An 18759-nucleotide genomic window follows, 5' to 3' on the forward strand; every position below is an offset into this window, starting at 1 on the left:
ACTTGTGGTGTCAGCACAGCTCAACCTACCAGAGGACTGGAGCTACCATCAGGACAGTGACCCGAAGCATAGATTACAAGTGCTCAAGCAGTGGTTCAGGGACAGGGATAACATCAGTTCTGGAGTGGCCAAGTCAGAGCCCTGACATGAACCAGATTTGTGGAAAGAGTTGAAAACCCGGGTCAGGGCTAGGAAGCCTTCCAGTCTCCAACAGTGGTATTTTGTGAAGCAAGACTGAGAAAACTTCATCAACCACTGAAACGTCCCTCAGTAGACCTGTAGACTTGTGAGGACCTACAAGCAGCGATTGGAGGCCGTGATCAAGAACCAAGGATATTGATGATTGAAAAACACTTTCGACTTTGTAAAACAAAGGGTATGAATAATTCTGAAAATGACCATTTTTTTTAAATATTTGTCACTATAATACACATGAAATAACATTTCTTGAAATATCACTTTGTTACTCTTTCAGATGTCTGTCACCTAATAAATACATGGAGACTATAAAACTCTTACATTACAGACAACTCAAAAACACTAAAAAAATATAATTATGAATAATCTTGAGTACAACTGTATATATATTAAGCTTTATTTTCTATCTTATTTATTTAAATCAGCACAAATTATAAAGGCAGTGCAGAAAACACTATGATGGTATATAAATACATGTCAAGTAATGTACCTATACACTTTTGTTACTGACATTTTCATCTGATTTCTGTGAGTGATTTTATTGGTTGAAGCTTTTTTCTATTTGCATCATACATATTTTCTCTGTTCTAATTTAATTATGACTTATTTATTCGTGCAGCAACAATAACAGAAGGAGCAGTAATCAGCAGCAGCAGCAGTGTAACATATCTATTCCACCAAGAGCAAAAACATTTACGTCGTCATATCAGCATACTAAACTATTTTGAGCATTGTCATGATTGAAATAATAATAATAAAAAAATATTTTTTATAAACTTTGGAATTTACCCATAAGCACAATAGAGTATAGCTCTTACAGGCATGTAGGATGCATCTGTACGTTCATAAACAGTTTGAGTAAAGGTAAAGCCAAGACAGAAGTAGTACTGTATGTCTACTATGTGTTCAAGGTGAAAACAATGACAAAGAAACCAAATCAATGAGAACATTTTAGTTTGCACTGACAGTGTGTCTCTAGTGCTGATGTCAGTCATGTGATCAGCTGCGGCCCAATCACAGCCATAGCCTACTAATATTCAGATCAACAGCACTCTTACTCATGTGATATGGAGTAAATATTGGAAACATGATGAAAGCAGGAAGATCCAGACCTACAGGTGTAACATTTACTGACTATCAGATGGTAAAATCCTCAGAGGGGCAAAGCTATAGAAGAATGGGAAGACAATGTCAGTGAAGGTGGATGTGAATGTGTGTAGATGTGTGTTAGTCACAGGATCAGAGAATGACAATGTTCCTCTGTTATAGTCTAGATTCACACGGACCTTCTGAAGATTCTGTTTGACAGGAACACCAAAATAATCAGCCAGTCCATGCTGCACACTCCAAAGACCAGTATCAAATAAATCATCTCCCTTCCTCTGGTTTGATGCTGTAGTTACTCCAAGATGCCAGCAAAGACTCTCTTTAACCTCCACATCCCAGCAGTGTGTTCCTGAGTTAAACCCCTCTGAACCCAGAACAAAGCGATAGATGTCAAATCTCTCTGGATTATCAGGAAGAGGTTGATTGTTGTCACTCCAGCTAACAGTGGTCAGATCATCGGACAGGAGGAGACGTGGATGAGCCGTGTTGGATCCAGAATCACAGGAGCTGATGAGACACAATCAACAGCAGATTATGTTCTAATGTTCATATAATGATCGAGAGTGAACCAAACACAGATCAGTGGCGTAGCCACGGGTGTGCATGTGCCACCCACAGTGGCAGCAGGCACACCTAAAAATAGATGCAGAATTATTTTATATAGTTTCAATAAAAAATGTTTACTAAACTTGGGCTATTGTTGTTTACTTAGAATATTATATATATATATATATATATATATATATATATATATATATATATATATATATATATATATATATATATATATATTTTTTATTTTATTTTATTTTATTTTATTTTTTTTGATCGCGACTCGGTTGATTCAGATCGGCACTTCGGAGCCTGTTCGCGACTCGGTTGATTCAGATTGGCACTTCGGAGCCTGTTCGCGACTCGGTTGATTCAGATCGGCACTTCGGAGCCTGTTCGCGACTCGGTTGATTCAGATCGGCAATTCGGAGCCTATTCGCGACTCGGTTGATTCAGATCGGCACTTCGGAGCCTGTTCGCGACTCGGTTGATTCAGATCGGCACTTCGGAGCCTGTTCGCGACTCGGTTGATTCAGATCGGCACTTCGGAGCCTGTTCGCGACTCGGTTGATTCAGATCGGCACTTCGGAGCCTGTTCGCGACTCGGTTGATTCAGATCGGCAATTCGGAGCCTCTTCGCGACTCGGTTGATTCAGATCGGCACTTCGGAGCCTGTTCGCGACTCGGTTGATTCAGATCGGCACTTCGGAGCCTGTTCGCGACTCGGTTGATTCAGATCGGAACTTCGGAGTATGTTCGCGACTCGGTTGATTCAGATCGGGACTTCGGAGTATGTTCGCGACTCGGTTGATTCAGATCGGAACTTCGGAGTATGTTCGCGACTCGGTTGATTCAGATCGGAACTTCGTAGCATGTTTGAGATTTTTTTTAATTCAGTTCTGGACATCGAAGCAGGAAGTGTTTGTCAAACAGTTAATTGGTGATAAATGAATATTTGGACTTGAGGCTTTTTTTTTTACCTGTCGATTCAGCATGTACATGGTTAGACCTGTTTTGACTTGTGCTATAAATGAAAAATTTTAAACATTCTGTGTTTCTTTAGCCACATTGTCATGTTCATTATATTGGGCCTTAAAATGTGTGCATGTACCCATTAAAAGTTATTTGAACAGGCAGGATAGCTTGGCGTCCTGAAGGATCCGTTTTTTCACAATGCCGGATACTGCGTCAGGTACAGACAGATCGCTTGAGATATGCTTTCCCATTGTTTGACTTGGTGCTTGAAGTCACATTTACTCAAGAAGCAATATTTAATAAGAACATATAGTATAAGTTATACAGTTTATATGGCAACATTTAGATTTTAAACATTTTCAGAACACAACGTGCATGCAAAGATAATATTTTAGAAAAATTAGTTTTTAAAGGGGTCATGAATTGAGAAATCAGCTTTTACTTGAGCTTTTGACATAAGAGATCATTGTACTAAGTTTCAGAACTGAAAACTTCCTTGTTACTTAAATAAAAGCTTTTATTGACACCAGACCCAGCAAACGCCATTTCTTGGAATGTGCCTATGAATGATGTCATAGATAGATTAAACACAACCTCCACCGAAGAATCAAAATCTAATTCTGTATCCCCGCCCACTGATTCACACAGGATACAGTAGGGAAACAACATACAGTACGTGGCACTAAACTGGATTGAGCAACCCAGCAATAAACATGCCATTAAGATCATAAAATATTTTGCAATGCCTAATTGTGGACAACATATTCAGTGCATAACCTTCCTTCGGATTCAAATATTAGGAATGTGTAGTTGAACTTCATTTCACCAAGGATTCTTTTGTAAACAAGACACAAGTCGACCCTGGATTTGCAGAGAGACAGATTAAAAAGCAATGTTGGATCCGACAGGAATGGCCCTTATGTGAGTAAAAAAATTATTTGTACTGTGTGTCACTATTTCTTTAATAGAGATCACTTGATATGTCCTGATTATGTGTACCTGTCTAACCTAAGTCACAGAAAGCTCCAATTACATAGGACATTGCTTGTCAAACAGACACACAGAAAGTTAGTTCCCTTTCGAAGATGGTTCACTTTGACCGACTCGACGGGGAACTACCTTTCTTCCTTAACCTTCCTGAAATCTTACTGCACAATGCCAGAGAAGTTGCACTGCACACTGGTCAATGCCAGCCAAGTAGGCGGTAAGAGGCAGGGCCTCACACTATATAATGAGCTGCCTTGGTGGCATAAACACAGAATCTTCCTCTTTCAAGCATCCTTCTTCAAGACAGCTGTAGAATGTCGAGTTATTGCTGTCTTTGGGACCCACCGAGGCTCCGGACACCCACAATTACTGCATCCTGTGCCTGGGTCTCGCCTATGCAGAAACAGCACTTGATTTCTCCTGGCAGTGTCCCACTGCTGCCAGTGAGCCGCTGGTGAGAATGCTGCATGGGAGCATCTGAAGGGAGTCTTCGACCCAGCTCTGGTGCTTTAGAGATTATTTCGTTCAGCGCTGCAGAGATGTCTTTAACAGCAACCGAGGAGGACTAAGAGTAAGTTGGATTTGTGGTTACTTTCCTCGGATCGCAGAGCTGTTGTAATGATGAAGCCAATCTGCATGACGAAGTTGGCTCGCAGCCATGCTGGTGGAGCTGAGATTTTCTTTAAAAGCAGACACACATGGTTATATGTGCATTCCACCTGTAGAGGAATCTGTCGCTGCCTTCCTCTGCCCCTCATCGGCCTCTTTGAAAGTAGAGGTGATGCTGCCATCGAAGCCCTGCCGTTTGACCACCTACATCCTGGATAAAGCACATGCTGTCTCTGCAGAGGTGATTTCTGTGCCTCATACGATGGCAGTGCTACAGGTTTTTCAGGCACAGCTTCTGAAATCCAAGGGGGAGACAGATCCTAAGGCATTTAAGGATCTGCACGTGACGACGGACTTTGCCTTAAAAGCCAAGTTGCCTAAAGAGTGCCGCAGAAATGCTACTGAGGAATGGGATTTCATACGGAGGATGGAGGCTGAACCCTGGATCAGTGAGACTGATCTAGGAGTGGTTAGGGAAGGCAGAAGTGTATCTATTTGCGACAGCTCTTTCCTCTTTCATGCTCGGGCACTCACAATACCGTGATTGAAAGCCTGTCTGTATGTGTTACCCCCACTGAAGATTTTCCACAATTGCTACACAAAATTAAAGAGGAGAGGGTGCCTGTGCAGGATAGCTCCATACTGGCCAAACAGACCATGGTTTCCTGACCTGCTTGAGATACTGACTACTCTACTCTCAAGTGGGCATCTTGGTATGGCTGTGTGGTGTGTGGGAACCGGGAAACCTGTGCTCATTGTGTCGCCACATGATGGACACGATGATGGACCCCTTCTATGAGGTGCTTGTATGCTCTTAAATGGGGAGTTTTTGTTAAATTGTGAGAATCGAATGGCTGCAACCCAAAGAACTTTCCCATAAGGTTTATTTGCATCTATCTCAGCCTCTCAAGCTACTTCCAATGGGAACTCAGTTGGTAAACATGATTTGGTGATCAGATTTTTGAGAGGTGCGAGACCATCTCACCCTTCACTACACCCTTCCACTATCCCACCCTAGGATCTGGCTCTGGTGCTGGGGATGCTGACTCTGCCACCCTTTGAGCTGCTTCAGTCTATCGGCCTAAAGGAGCTCTTGCTTAAAACCACACTGCGGCTCGACCTCGTCCTTGCTTCATTTAACCGCGTGGGGTATTCTCTGCTCCAAGTGATGATAATTTCTGCTTTCAATCCAGAGTAGGTTGCCTCCCCGGATGCCACCCCACATCATGTACTGTGTCCGGTATGAGCTTTGCATACTTATGTTGACTGCTTTTTGCGTGCTTTGGAGGTGGAACTAAAGGGAAGCCTCTTTCTAAGTGGCGGCTATTACATTGGGTAGTCAATGTGATTGATTTGGATTATTCTAGCCAGGGAATAGATTGTCCCATTGGCGTTAGAGCTCATTCAATGAAACAGTCACCTCCTCATGGCCTTGTTCTAAGGGCATTTTTACCAAAGGCATTTGTATGGTGGCTGGATAATCTTTGCTGAATAACTTTGCCCGATTTTACAATTTGAACACATGTTCCTTGGCCTCACAGGTCTTGTTGGTGAGCTGGACTTGTGCTTTTCCATGTGGTATCTAGCCACTAGACTATGTTGTTTTGACTACGGCATATAGTTGTAATTCAGAGGCAGGGCAACCACCCAGACAGCGGTGCTCACTTAGTACCACTGGAGCAAGCTGTGATGAGTGGGGCGGGGCCGAGAGCCGTGGAAACGGGGCGAGGCCTGTGGAGTGATTGGAGATGAGCGACACCTGCTCGACCCACCTTTCTCAAGTGCCACGGAGGAGATGGAAGGATATAAAATGGGAGCGACGACAGTGAAGGAAGAAAATAAGCCTGGATTTTAGTTTGTGTTTTGATTTTGTTTGTGCGCGGCTGTCGGCCGTGAGGGGCTGCTGTGCTTTTTTTGTTTATTTTTTTATTAAAGATTCGGTGGGCTGGAGCTCGCTGCTGGGATGGACGAGCTCGCTCCCGGCCACCCGTGATGTGGAGGGGTGGCTGCCATCCGTGAGGGAGCGGAGGAGTCGGCGCCATTCACCAAGAATGGGGAGGAGCAGGGAACGGGGGACTCCTGCCGGCTGCCCAAACCCCGGAGGAGCCGTCCACCGGACGGCAGAGGAATGACGTGCCGTCCGCCTAGGGCCGTCCAGTGCCACCGCCAGGCACCGGGGAGGAGATCACCCAGCTGATTACTGTTGTAACCTTGATTATCTGAGGACGGGAATGAGACATTGCGTACATGTCTGTGTTAACTGTTCAGATCTGGTTTGCTGGTAGTTCAGTCGGAAGATTCCTAGTTTATGCCACCAAGACGGTGCATTATATAGTGGCCATACTTTGCCCCCTTTTCACCGTCTTGGCTGGCATTGGCCAGTGTGAATTGCAACTTCATGTTGTGAAGCTGGTGTTGTGAAATAAGATTTCAGGTATGTTAAGTTGGGGAGTTCCCTATGGTGTCAGATTCCTGATGCAATTTCTCCTTCCTTTTAGCCTCAAAACCAGGTTAGAAAATAATCTATTACTTATTGATATGGATGTTTTTGAAAGTTAAAAAAAAACACAAGTAGACGTCCGTAAGTAGTAGATAAAAAAAGCCATTTCATGACCCCTTTAAAATAAATTGGTTGGTGGTTGGTATAGGACGAAATCATAAATAATTGCTTTATTTAATTTGAAACTGCTATGGCAACAGAAAAGATGCATGGCCATTAATTGGCATCATTTTAATATTATTTAAAGGCTAGTTTTTATGTAAAGTAGCATATCCCTTCAGATGGAAATGCATAAACCATGTCCACATTCCAGCACTAAGGACACACTGGAATCTTGCACAATGGCTTTAAACAGTTTGCCGTTTTACAGCTGATTTAATTCATGAATAACTGACAATTATTACTTCAGCGACTTTCAAGTACAATAATTAATATTCTGCATTTTAAACTTTTCACGCCATCAGTCTTACACACACACACTGAAACTCAGAGGATCTCCCTGTAAATTTTCAGTCAGACAAACCAAAGATTTTCTTATTATATGAGGAGATACCAACCTCCTCATCTATAACATTAGAGAAAGCATAACCATCAACTTGAATCATGTGTGTCTTATAAGTCAATCACAATCCATGTCATGCTCCCTAATTTGGAGATACCATAGAAATGAATAGTGACAGCTCTGATCTTCTCCTCACTCACTGTTCTGGACGATGTCCTGCATCTTCTTCCAGACTCTGAAGGGCAGGTTTCCCAAGTATCGTGGCACATGAATCAGAGCTCCAGAAGGAGTCTGTGGATCCGGCTGTGATGAGATCTGGACTCTGGAAGAACATTCAGGATCAGAACTGAAGTGGCTTTGGATCAGAAGCAGAGAGAGAGAAGATCACTCACCTTTCCATCGAGACTGGAAACTTCTGCAGAACAAACACATAATTCATCACACATAATTCATCAACAAATCAAACAATCAATCAATCAATCAATCACTGATCTGAAATCAGACCTTCAGTAAGCAGACGTCATTGGCTGTCATCATCTCCTCCATGTCTTTGATTGAGTATAAAACAGCTGCAATGAGTCTGTCGATCTTCTCCAGCTTCTGCTTCATCATATGTTTCTTCTGCTCCTCTTCCTCTCTCAGTGCAGTGATTGTAGCTTCTTCTTCATCTCTGAGGAACTGATGAAGCTTCTCAAACTGCTGTTTAATCTGCTGCTCTGTTTGATCAGCTTGAGACTGAAATCAAATCAAATTCACTTTAATCATCTCAAAATCATGACTTATTCTGTAGACATAAAATCTTTTCATAAAAGAGCAATTTCAAATGGCATTTTAATAAGAAAAAATAATATGGTGGTGGTGCTTGGGACATTCATTAAATGTTTATCTTAAAGACTAACAAATAAGTAAAAATAAAGTAAAGTATTTTCATCAGTTTAGCTTTAGCTATTCTTCCATCCACCAATTTTTATGCACATTTTGGATTATCACATTAAAACCAATGGATGGAAATGCCAAGATGCACATAAATTCTAAAAATGCACATAACAACTTATGCACACCACTCAGTAGGATAAACTTTTTCTCAGATTAGAAAAAATGCATATAAACTACGATGGAAACACATTTACCGAATAAATTCCACCATGCACTTTGAAAAAGTGTGACTTTGCGCTGTGAGATGGGATAAATTGAGTAACCAGCAGACAAATCTCATTCACAGCATCTATATATTGTTTTGGTCATTCTGAAATGCATGAGGAAAGTCTGTCATCAAAGTATTTTTGTATAATTACTGTCTTACATGACTGCGTTCCCAAACAGCAGGCATCCACCTCTAAAAGCACCGCATTTATTGTGTTTGTCTGCTCTCTTTGAAGCGCAAGTAATTTATTACATATGAAGTTTATTGTATTTAATGACTTCTCCTAGTTCACTTAAAAAATTAGGTCATTTTAGGAAGTCGCTAATCAGGAAGTGGCGATTTTGTTCTCTTTGACATGCTGGATGAAAACAGTGCTTTATTCGCAAATATTATATGCAATATTCCAGTTTTGCGCATAAGTTAAATTCGCATCTTTGGATGGAAACATAGCTACTGTGAACTTACAGTAATCAAAAATGATTTATCTTTTTGAATGTGTTCATGTTTGTTAGCCTTGTGGTAGACTAGCCATCTGTCAAGTGTGTTTCTCTGCCTTGGCCCGAGATGCTGTGATAGACTAGCTGAGGGACAAACAATAGGACAAGTGGTGTGGAGAATGGATGGATGGACTTCTCTTTTTGCTCAGGCAGTATGTATAGGCTATTGTCAAAAGCTGAGTGTCTGAGCGACCTAATGGCTGACAGGTTAATGGACTCATGAATACAAATTACATTCCCTAACTAATTTGTTGACATCAAAATGTGAAACATGACAGGGGAGTGCCAGCCAATGGGATTGCAGCTTGCGTGTAAGTTCCGCCCACTGATGAAGCAGCTCGCTAACCGAGGCTTCTGCTTCTCCATTTTATGCAAACAACTGTGTGTGTTTATTCCAATCAATTAGTAAACCTGCAATTATGTCAAGCAACCCAGTCCAGCTGTTCTAATCAAATTTGCAAAAAAATATCAAGACTCCTCACCTTGATGTGTTGAATTATTTTCTCAAACTCTCCTTTAATTTTTTCGTTGTTTGTAAGTTTCTCTTGTAAGGACTTCAGTGCTGTATTGAGGTCCTCCTGAAATGAAAATTAAAATCTGTAAGACACCAGAGATCTGTGTAATATGTTTTCATACATAATACACAAATGCAAAATGGTGTAGAGACATGTACATGATATAGAACTTATATAAGTTTATATCCTCATATTTATATTCGACTTACCTTATATGATGGAACAACTTCCCCGATGGGTCTGAATATGTGATTGATGTGTTTCTCTGAATCTCTGCACACTAAACACACCGGCTGTTTGTCCTCCAGACAGAAGAGTTTGAGTTTCTCACTGTGTAAACTGCAGAGCTCCTCAGACTCTGATGAACACTTCTCTTTCTTCTCCTTCAGGAGCGACTCACACAAGTTTTTTAAAACACGATTACATGGAGGATCATCTCTTGAGGATCTTCTCCTGCAGACAGGACACTCCTGAGTTTCTTTAGTTGTCCAGAACTGTTGAAGACACTCTTTACAGACACTGTGACTACATGATAAAACAACAGGATCCTTGAAGATTTCAATACACACGGGACAAGAAAAATCATCTGCACACAGTGAATCCATTTTCCCTCTTTGAGCTCTCGTGATCTAAAGTTTACTTTCACTTCCTGACTGATGTTGCAAAAATGAAAAACACGAGAATCACAAAGATCTGCTGTCTGTTCAGAAACAAAACAAAGAAAAGTCCTTCTTGAAGTATTTCTCTTCTTTCTCAACTGATCACTAATTCCTTAATGCTTTTGTAGACAGTCAGTATGACAGAAAGTAGAAATATAAAAAACAGTCATTTCCTGCTAAGTGCTGAGGGTGGAGTTTCTGCTTCTTTTTTTGGATCTCATGTTTGTTAACTCTTTGTCTGCCTTATTTGACCCTGGATAGTGATTTGAAATATTAAAGAAGATTTGTCATCAGACATCTGATGTTAAAATACTTCAGTATGGATACATGACATGTCTTTATACAGTAATTATATTTGAAAATCTCTATTTTTGTACCCAGAATAAAAAGTTCAATCGTCCACCTTGCCAGAAGTTTCTAAAAAGAGCTTCAACGCAAATGTCAAGACTCCTGACAGAAACCATCTAAAGTGTATTATGAATGTAAATGTATGCGTGTAAATGTATAAATGTATACGTTTCTACCCAATATTTATGGTGACCGAGACAGCTCAACACGCTGCAACTTAAGAAAACACATGCAAATTGAAAAAACATCAGTAAGTGAAGAAAACATCTTCATCAGTTTGACAACACAAGTGTTGCAAATCATCACAACACATGCATATAGCGAAATGCACTACAAATTCTTCACAACACATGCATATAACGAATGCATGTGTTGTGATGATTTGCAACACTTGTGTTGTCAAGCTGATGAAGATGTTGAATGTTTGAATTCATTTTTATTTACGTCAGAATAATCAATGCTAACCTTGATGTGTTTGAACTGTGATCCCAAACACTTCTATCATTGTTTCTGCATGTTTAAGTGTCTCTTGTAAGTGCACGTGACACATTCTAAAAAAAAAAGTCAAATACAAAAAGAAACTTTTTTAATTAACTACAGATCAGTGTTGGGAAAGTGTTAGCAGTGTTGGTTAACTGATTACGTTACCCTGTTTAAAATGTAATAAGCAATGTAACTATTTAAATTACTTTATTAAAGTAATGTTACTGATTACATTTTATAATTTTCTAAACGTCTAGCGAATGTTTTCAACTGTTTATCATTATCAAACATTTGAACCATGGCAGGGGTGGTAACTTTACAGTAGCACTTAAATCTACCATTGTCTCTGTCTGTTTTCACTGGCGCTGCCTTTTAAATGATTTTTCACTTGTGATCATGAGACATTCAGTAGCAGTTCTCTCTCCAAACATCAAGCACAAGCACTCAAAATCACTCAGGTCTGAACGAATTCATCATATTCACTTAATCTTTATTTCAGTACGAAGATGCCAGAAAAGAAGTACAAGTATTGCTGAACCCAAGTCGAGAAGTTGTGGCCTAATGGTTAGAGAGTCGGACTCCCAATCAAAAGGTTGTGAGTTCGAGTCCCGGGCCGGCAGGAATTGTTGGTGGGGGAGTGCATGTACAGTTCTCTCTCCACCTTCAATACCAGGACTTAGGTGCCCTTGAGCAAGGCATTGAACAAGGCACTGAACCCCCAACTGCTCAACTGCATAAATAGCTGCCCACTGCTCCGTGTGTGTGTGCACTTCGGATGGGTTAAATGCAGAGCACAAATTCTGAGTATGGGTCACCATACTTGGCTGAATGTCACGTCACTTTCAATGAAAACAGTACAGAAATGAGCCTGTAAAATGTCACTTAAACAGACTGTGTAAAGTGTGTGTGAACCATGAACACTTCACCTCAGAAGACTCGACGCTGCTCCTGTCCCAAATCACATCCTAAACCCTTGTGGTCTTCCTTTGAGCCCACACTTTTGTGACATAATGCCACTTTGACTGCCGGGTAGAAGCCTGCTTTGAAAGCTACCATTTAGGTTTACCATTTATGTACAGTACAAGAACAATAATCACATTTTAAGAGATGATGAGATTGGTATTATGAATTTATAGGCTATACAGTAATATCTGAAGCAGTGCTGATATAATAGAAATAATTTTAATGCACATGAAAACTCATGATGATGCGCACAAGACACGGTCATAAAAGCATTCAGGGCTTTACTGAAAAAATTTGGGGCTTCAGCCTCTTTAGCCCACCCCTAAAGCCGCCCCTGGTTCATGCTAGAATTTACTTTGGTTGTAGATAGTATTAGACTTAGAATAATGTATTGGTAAGATCTTCAGAGGGTAGATGCTATGAAAGAACGGAAAGACTGTTTTAGTGAAGGTGGTTGTGAATGTGTGTAGATGTGTGTTAGTTACAGGATCAGAGAATGACACTGTTCCTCTGTCATAGTCTAGATTCACTCTCACACATTGAAGAACCTGTTTAACTGAAAAACCAAAGTCTTCAAACATTTTGTGCTGCACACTCCAGACATCAGTCTTGAAGAAATCACTTCCCTTCCTCTGGTTTGATGCTGTAGTTATACCAAGACCCCAGGATGAGCTCTCTTTAACCTCCACATCCCAGTAGTGTGTTCCTGAGTTAAACCCCTCTGAACCCAGAACACAGGGATAGATGTCAAATCTCTCTGGATTATCAGGAAGAGGTTGCCTGATGTTGCTCCATCTCAGACTGGTCAGATCACCAGACAGGACGAGAAGTGGCTGAGCTGTGTTTGGATCCAGAATCACAGGAGCTGATGAGACACAATCAACAGGTGAATTTATTCTGATGACCATACACAGATTATTACAAACTATGGAACTGGACCAATTGATAAAACAGATCAGGTATCTTTTAATCTGTAAATCTTCCTCATGCATCATTTCCAGTGTGTGTGTGTGTGTGTGTAAGAGCTCAGATCCTCTTCAGACTCACTGTTCTGGACGATGTCCTGCATCTTCTTCCAGACTCTGAAGGGCAGGTTTCCCAAGTATCGTGGCACATGAATCAGAGCTCCAGAAGGAGTCTGTGGATCCGGCTGTGATGAGATCTGGACTCTGGAAGAACATTCAGGATCAGAACTGAAGTGGCTTTGGATCAGAAGCAGAGAGAGCAGAGACAGCAGCAGATCACTCACCTTTCCATCGAGACTGGAAACTTCTGCAGAACAAACACACCATTGATCATCAACAACTCAATCAATCAATCAATCAATCAATCAATCAATGATCTGAAATCAGACCTTCAGAAAGCAGGCGTCACTGTCTTTCATCATCTCCTCCATGTCTTTGATTGTGTGTGAAAGAGCTGAGATTTGTGTGTTGATCTCCTCCAGCTTGTCCTTCATCATCTGTTTCTTCTGCTCCTCTTCCTCTCTCAGTGCAGTGATTGTAGTTTTCTCTTCATCTCTGAGAAATTGACGAAGCTTCTTAAACTCCTTCTTAATCTGCTGCTCTGTTTGATCAGCTTGAGACTGAAATCAAAACACATTCACTTCAGTCATCTGATTAAACACCTCACATCATCTGTGGCACCAGTCAAATGTTTAGACACACTGAATTTATAATTCTGTTGTTTGATGACTTTATTAGTGTTGTAAAATGTTGATAGAGAATGAATGAAAAATGTAATGCTTTTCTTATGTACTATTGTACACCCAAAGCTCTTTACAATCATACAGCCCCACTCTTTTTACAAGAAGTGCCACCACAGAGAGTCAGGACCTCGGTTTAAACATCACACCTGAAGGAAGGAAGTGACAAGTTATCTTCCTGATGTATCCAAATTCCTTAGCATATCCAAAACCTCAGAACAACTTGATGATGTAACAGAAACTATGGACTCTCTCTTTTCTAGCATTTTAAATAGAGTTGCTCCTTTACGCTTAAGGAAGGTTAAAGAAACCAGCATGACACCATGGTATAATGAGCATACTCGCACCCTAAAGAGAGCAGCCCGAAAAATGGAGCGCAGCCGGAGGAAAACAAAACCAGAGGTATTTCGCATTGCTTGGAGGGAAAGTAACCTATCCTACAGAAAAGCATTAAAAACTGCTAGATCCGATTACTTTTCTTCTCTTTTAGAAGAAAACAAACATAACCACAGGTATTTATTCAATACAGTGGCTAAATTAACGAAAAATAAAATCAGGGGGAAGTCGTGGCCTAATGGTTAGAGGGTTGGACTCCCAATCGAAGGGTTGTGGGTTCTAGTCTCGGGCTGGACGGAATTGTGGGTGGGGGTAGTGCATGTACAGTTGAGCAAGGCATCGAACCCCCAACTGCTCCCCGGGCGCCGCAGCATAAATGGCTGCCCACTGCTCCGGGTGTGTGCTCACAGTGTGCGTGTGTGTGTTCACTGCTCTGTGTGTGTGCATTTCGGATGGGTTAAATGCAGAGCACAAATTCTGAGTATGGGTCACCATACTTGGCTGAATGTCACTTCACTTTCACTTTCACTTTCACTTTCACTTTAAAGCCTCAACAAGTGTTGACATTTCCCAACATCATAGCAGTAATGACTTTATGAACTAATTTACTTCTAAAATTTATACTATTAGAGATAAAATTGCAACCATTCAGCCGTCAGCTACAGTATCACATCAGACAGTGCACTATAGACCCCCTGAGGAACAGTTCCACTCATTCTCTACTATAGGAGAGGAAGAATTGTATAAACTTGTTAAATCATCTAAACCAACAACATGTATGTTAGACCCTATACCATCTAAGCTCCTAAAAGAGGTGAGTCCAGAAGTCATAGATCCTCTTCTGACTATTATTAATTCCTCATTGTCATTAGGATATGTCCCCAAAACCTTCAAGACCAATCTCGAATCTCCCTTTTCTGTCCAAGATACTAGAAAAGGTGGTATATCCTCACAATTATATTCTTTCTTAGAGAAAAATGGCATATGTGAGGATTTCCAATCAGGATTTAGACCATATCATGGTACTGAGACTGCTCTCCTTAGAGTTAAAAAAATGATCTGCTCTTATCATCTGATCGTGGTTATATCTCTCTATTAGTTTTATTGGATCTTAGTGCTGCGTTTGACACAATTGACCACAACATTCTTTTGCATAGACTTGAACACTTTGTTGGCATTAATGGAAGTGCATTAGCATGGTTTAAATCATACTTATATGACCGCCATCAGTTCGTAGCAGTGAATGAAGATGTATCATCTATCACAAGTGCAGTATGGAGTACCTCAAGGCTCAGTACCAGGGCCGCTACTCTTCACGCTTTATATGTTACCCTTGGGAGATATCATCAGGAAACATGGTGTTAACTTTCACTGTTATTCTGATGATACCTAGCTGTATATTTCTTCGCGGCCCGGTGAAACACACCAATTTGAAAAACTAATGGAATGCATAGTCGATATAAAAAACTGCATGACGAGTAATTTCTTACTGCTTAATTCTGAAAAAACAGGTGTTAATTATAGGACCTAAAAACTCTGCATATAATAACCTAGAACACTGTCTAAGACTTGATGGTTGCTTTGTCAATTCTTCGTCATGAGTTAGAACCTAGGTGTGCTATTTGATAGCAATCTTTCCTTAGAGAGCCACGTTTCTAGCATTTGTAAAACTGCATTTTTCCATCTCAAAAATATATCTAAATTACGTTCTATGCTCTCAATATCAAATGCAGAAATGCTAATCCATGCATTTATGACCTCAAGGTTAGATTATTGTAATGCTTATAATTAATTATTGGGTGGTTGTTCTGCACGCTTAGTAAACAAACTACAGCTAGTCCAAAATGCAGCAACAAGAGTTCTTAATAGAACCAGGAAGTATGACCATATAAGCCCAGTCCTGTCAACACTGCACTGGCTCCCTATCAAACATCGTATAGATTTTAAAATATTGCTTATTACTTATAAAGCCCTGAATGGTTTAGCACCTCAGTATTTGAATGAGCTCCGTTAACATTATAATCCTCTACGTCCGCTACGTTCTCAAAATTCAGGCAATTTCATAATACCTAGAATATCAAAATCAACTGCGGGCAGAAGAGCCTTTTCCTATTTGCCGCCTAAACTCTGGAATAACCTACCTAACATTGTTCGGGAGGCAGACACACTCTTGCAGTTTAAATCTAGATTAAAGACCCATCTCTTTAACCTGGCTTACACATAACATACTAATATGTTTTTAATATCCAAATCCGTTAAAGGATTTTTAGGCTGCATTAATTAGGTTAACCAGAACTGGGAACACTTCCCATAACACCCGATGTACTTGCTACATCATTAGAAGAATGGCATCTACGCTAATATTAATCTGTTTCTCTCTTATTCCGAGGTCACCGTAGCCACCAGATCCAGTCTGTATCCAGATCAGAGGGTCACTGCAGTCGCCCGGATCCAGTACGTATCCAGACCAGATGGTGGATCAGCACCTAGAAAGGACCTCTACTGCCCTGAAAGACAGCGGAGACCAGGACAACTAGAGCCCCAGATACAGATCCCCTGTAAAGACCTTGTCTCAGAAGACCACCAGGACAAGACCACAGGAAACAGATGATTCTTCTGCACAATCTGACTTTGCTGCAGGCTGGAATTGAACTACTGGTTTCGTCTGGTCAGAGGAGAACTGGCCCCCAACTGAGCCTGGTTTCTCCCAAGGTTTTTTTCTCCATTCTGTCATCAATGGAGTTTCGGTTCCTTGCCGCTGTCGCCTCTGGCTTGCTTAGTTGGGGTCACTTCATCTACAGCGATATCATTGACTTGATTGCAAATAAATGCACAGACACTATTTAAACTGAACAGAGATGACATAACTGAATTCAATGATGAACTGCCTTTAACTGTCATTTTGCATTATTGACACACTGTTTTCCTAATGAATGTTGTTCAGTTTCTTTGACGCAATGTATTTTGTTTAAAGCGCTATATAAATAAAGGTGACTTGACTTGACAAGTGTCCCTGTTACTATACTGGCACATTAGGACCCACACAAACTGCAGGGAAAGATTAGTTCTGTCGTGTCAACTCTCAAGAGTAATTTGCATGGTTATGTACATGACAATGTTAATGTATTTGGTCTTGGCAGAATAGATCTGCTACGCTGCAGAGCACGCACTGTGACTTCCTACTGCCAATACATCAACAACATGCTGCTGTGAGCATGAAAGAAATACTGCAGTTGCAAATATAACATACATGAAATAACCCCCATATAGCATACGTGATCACCTCATAGCAGATCAATGCAGGTAGAGCTGGGGAAGGTGGGGGTTTCTGATGCAAACTGTGACTGCTACAGCAAACACAAGTCATATATTTGAATGTTGAGCAGTGAGCTCATTGGCTACCAATACAGGAGAAAACCAGTCAGCTATGCCATGTGATAAAGATGTCATTAGGTCAAACTGAGTTAGACTTATCAGACTGGACCATCTAGAGTTTCATGCCAGAACCTTGTATATGTGTTCAAACTTTTACTAATAGTGTATGTGCATGGTAAACTCTCTGGGATTGTTGAGTATTTGACTCTTGATTTTTCTTCCTCACCTTGATGTGTTGAACTGTTTTCTCAAACTCTTCTTTAATGTTTGCTTTGTGCTGAAGTTTCTCTTGTAAGGACTTCAGTGCTGTATGGAGCTCCTCCTGGAATTTAGAAAGACATAAAATATTAACCGAATATGATATGTGTGATGGGAGAAACTGAGTATTTTGAAACTGTGAATCAAATTGAACCAGTTGATTGCTTCGCAAAATGAGAGGAAACATCCACATGTTGGCGACACCTGCTGGTCACAATGTTGTAAATGCACAGCTTTCCAAACAATTTGAAAATATTTCATGAAACTATGATTGAATAAAAGTAATTTAAAGACAGTTAATACTATTAAATATGAATTGTATGCATAACTTGTGTTATAAACACCCTTAATTTAACTAACCCTCCCAGAGGTTTGGGCCAAACCTGGCTAAACTGGTTTAGTCCTTACATTGAGCTTTTAACATGTTCTTTACATATGAAAAAAAAGATATTTGTCTTACCTTATAAGTTGGAACAGCTTCACTGATGGGTCTGAATGTGTGATTGATGTGTTTCTCTGAGTCTCTGCACACTAAACACACCGGCTGTTTGTCCTCCAGACAGAAGAGCTTGAGTTTCTCACTGTGTAAACTGCAGAGCTCCTCAGACTCTGATGAATGCCTCGCTTTCTTCTCCTTCAGGAGCGACTCACATACGTTTTTTAACACTAGATTACATGGAGGTGCATCATTTGAACATCTTCTCCTGCAGACAGGACACTCCTGGGTTTCTTTAGTTCTCCAGAACTGTTGAAGACACTCTTTACAGACACTGTGACTACATGATAAAACAACAGGATCCTTGAAGATTTCAATACACACGGGACAAGAAAAATCATCTGCAGACAGTGAATCCATTTCCACTCTTTACGAACGATCCATAAATAACCACACAAATTACAAATATCTGTTGTCTACTCAAAAACAAGCTTCTCAAAAATCCTTCTTGATCCTATTTTGTTTTTGATTTTGTCCAGATATTCAGATAAGACAGAAAGCAGTGGAATAATGAGACAGTCGTTTCCTGGTAAGTGTTTTGAGAGGGTAA

The 18759-nt window shown here is 40.6% G+C and overlaps 1 protein-coding gene and 1 pseudogene across 1 annotated transcript; both read right to left on the reverse strand.

The window, feature by feature from the left end:
- Nucleotides 1-604: 604 nt before the first annotated feature.
- On the reverse strand, nucleotides 605-10764 carry LOC113055155 (nuclear factor 7, brain-like; annotated as a pseudogene).
- Nucleotides 10765-11827: 1063 nt separating this feature from the next.
- LOC113055452 (tripartite motif-containing protein 35-like) lies at nucleotides 11828-18577 on the reverse strand. Its single transcript, XM_026221773.1, has 6 exons — nucleotides 18174-18577; nucleotides 17682-17777; nucleotides 13394-13624; nucleotides 13289-13311; nucleotides 13087-13208; nucleotides 11828-12904 (listed from the first exon to the last, which is right to left on the reverse strand). Exons 1-6 carry the CDS (start codon nucleotides 18567-18569, stop codon nucleotides 12384-12386), a joined length of 1389 nt encoding a protein of 462 aa, XP_026077558.1. The 5' UTR covers nucleotides 18570-18577; the 3' UTR covers nucleotides 11828-12383.
- Between the last annotated feature and the right edge of the window lie 182 nt (nucleotides 18578-18759).

This window comes from Carassius auratus, chromosome 3 (genome assembly GCF_003368295.1).
Source record: "Carassius auratus strain Wakin chromosome 3, ASM336829v1, whole genome shotgun sequence".
Lineage (NCBI taxonomy): Eukaryota > Metazoa > Chordata > Actinopteri > Cypriniformes > Cyprinidae > Carassius > Carassius auratus.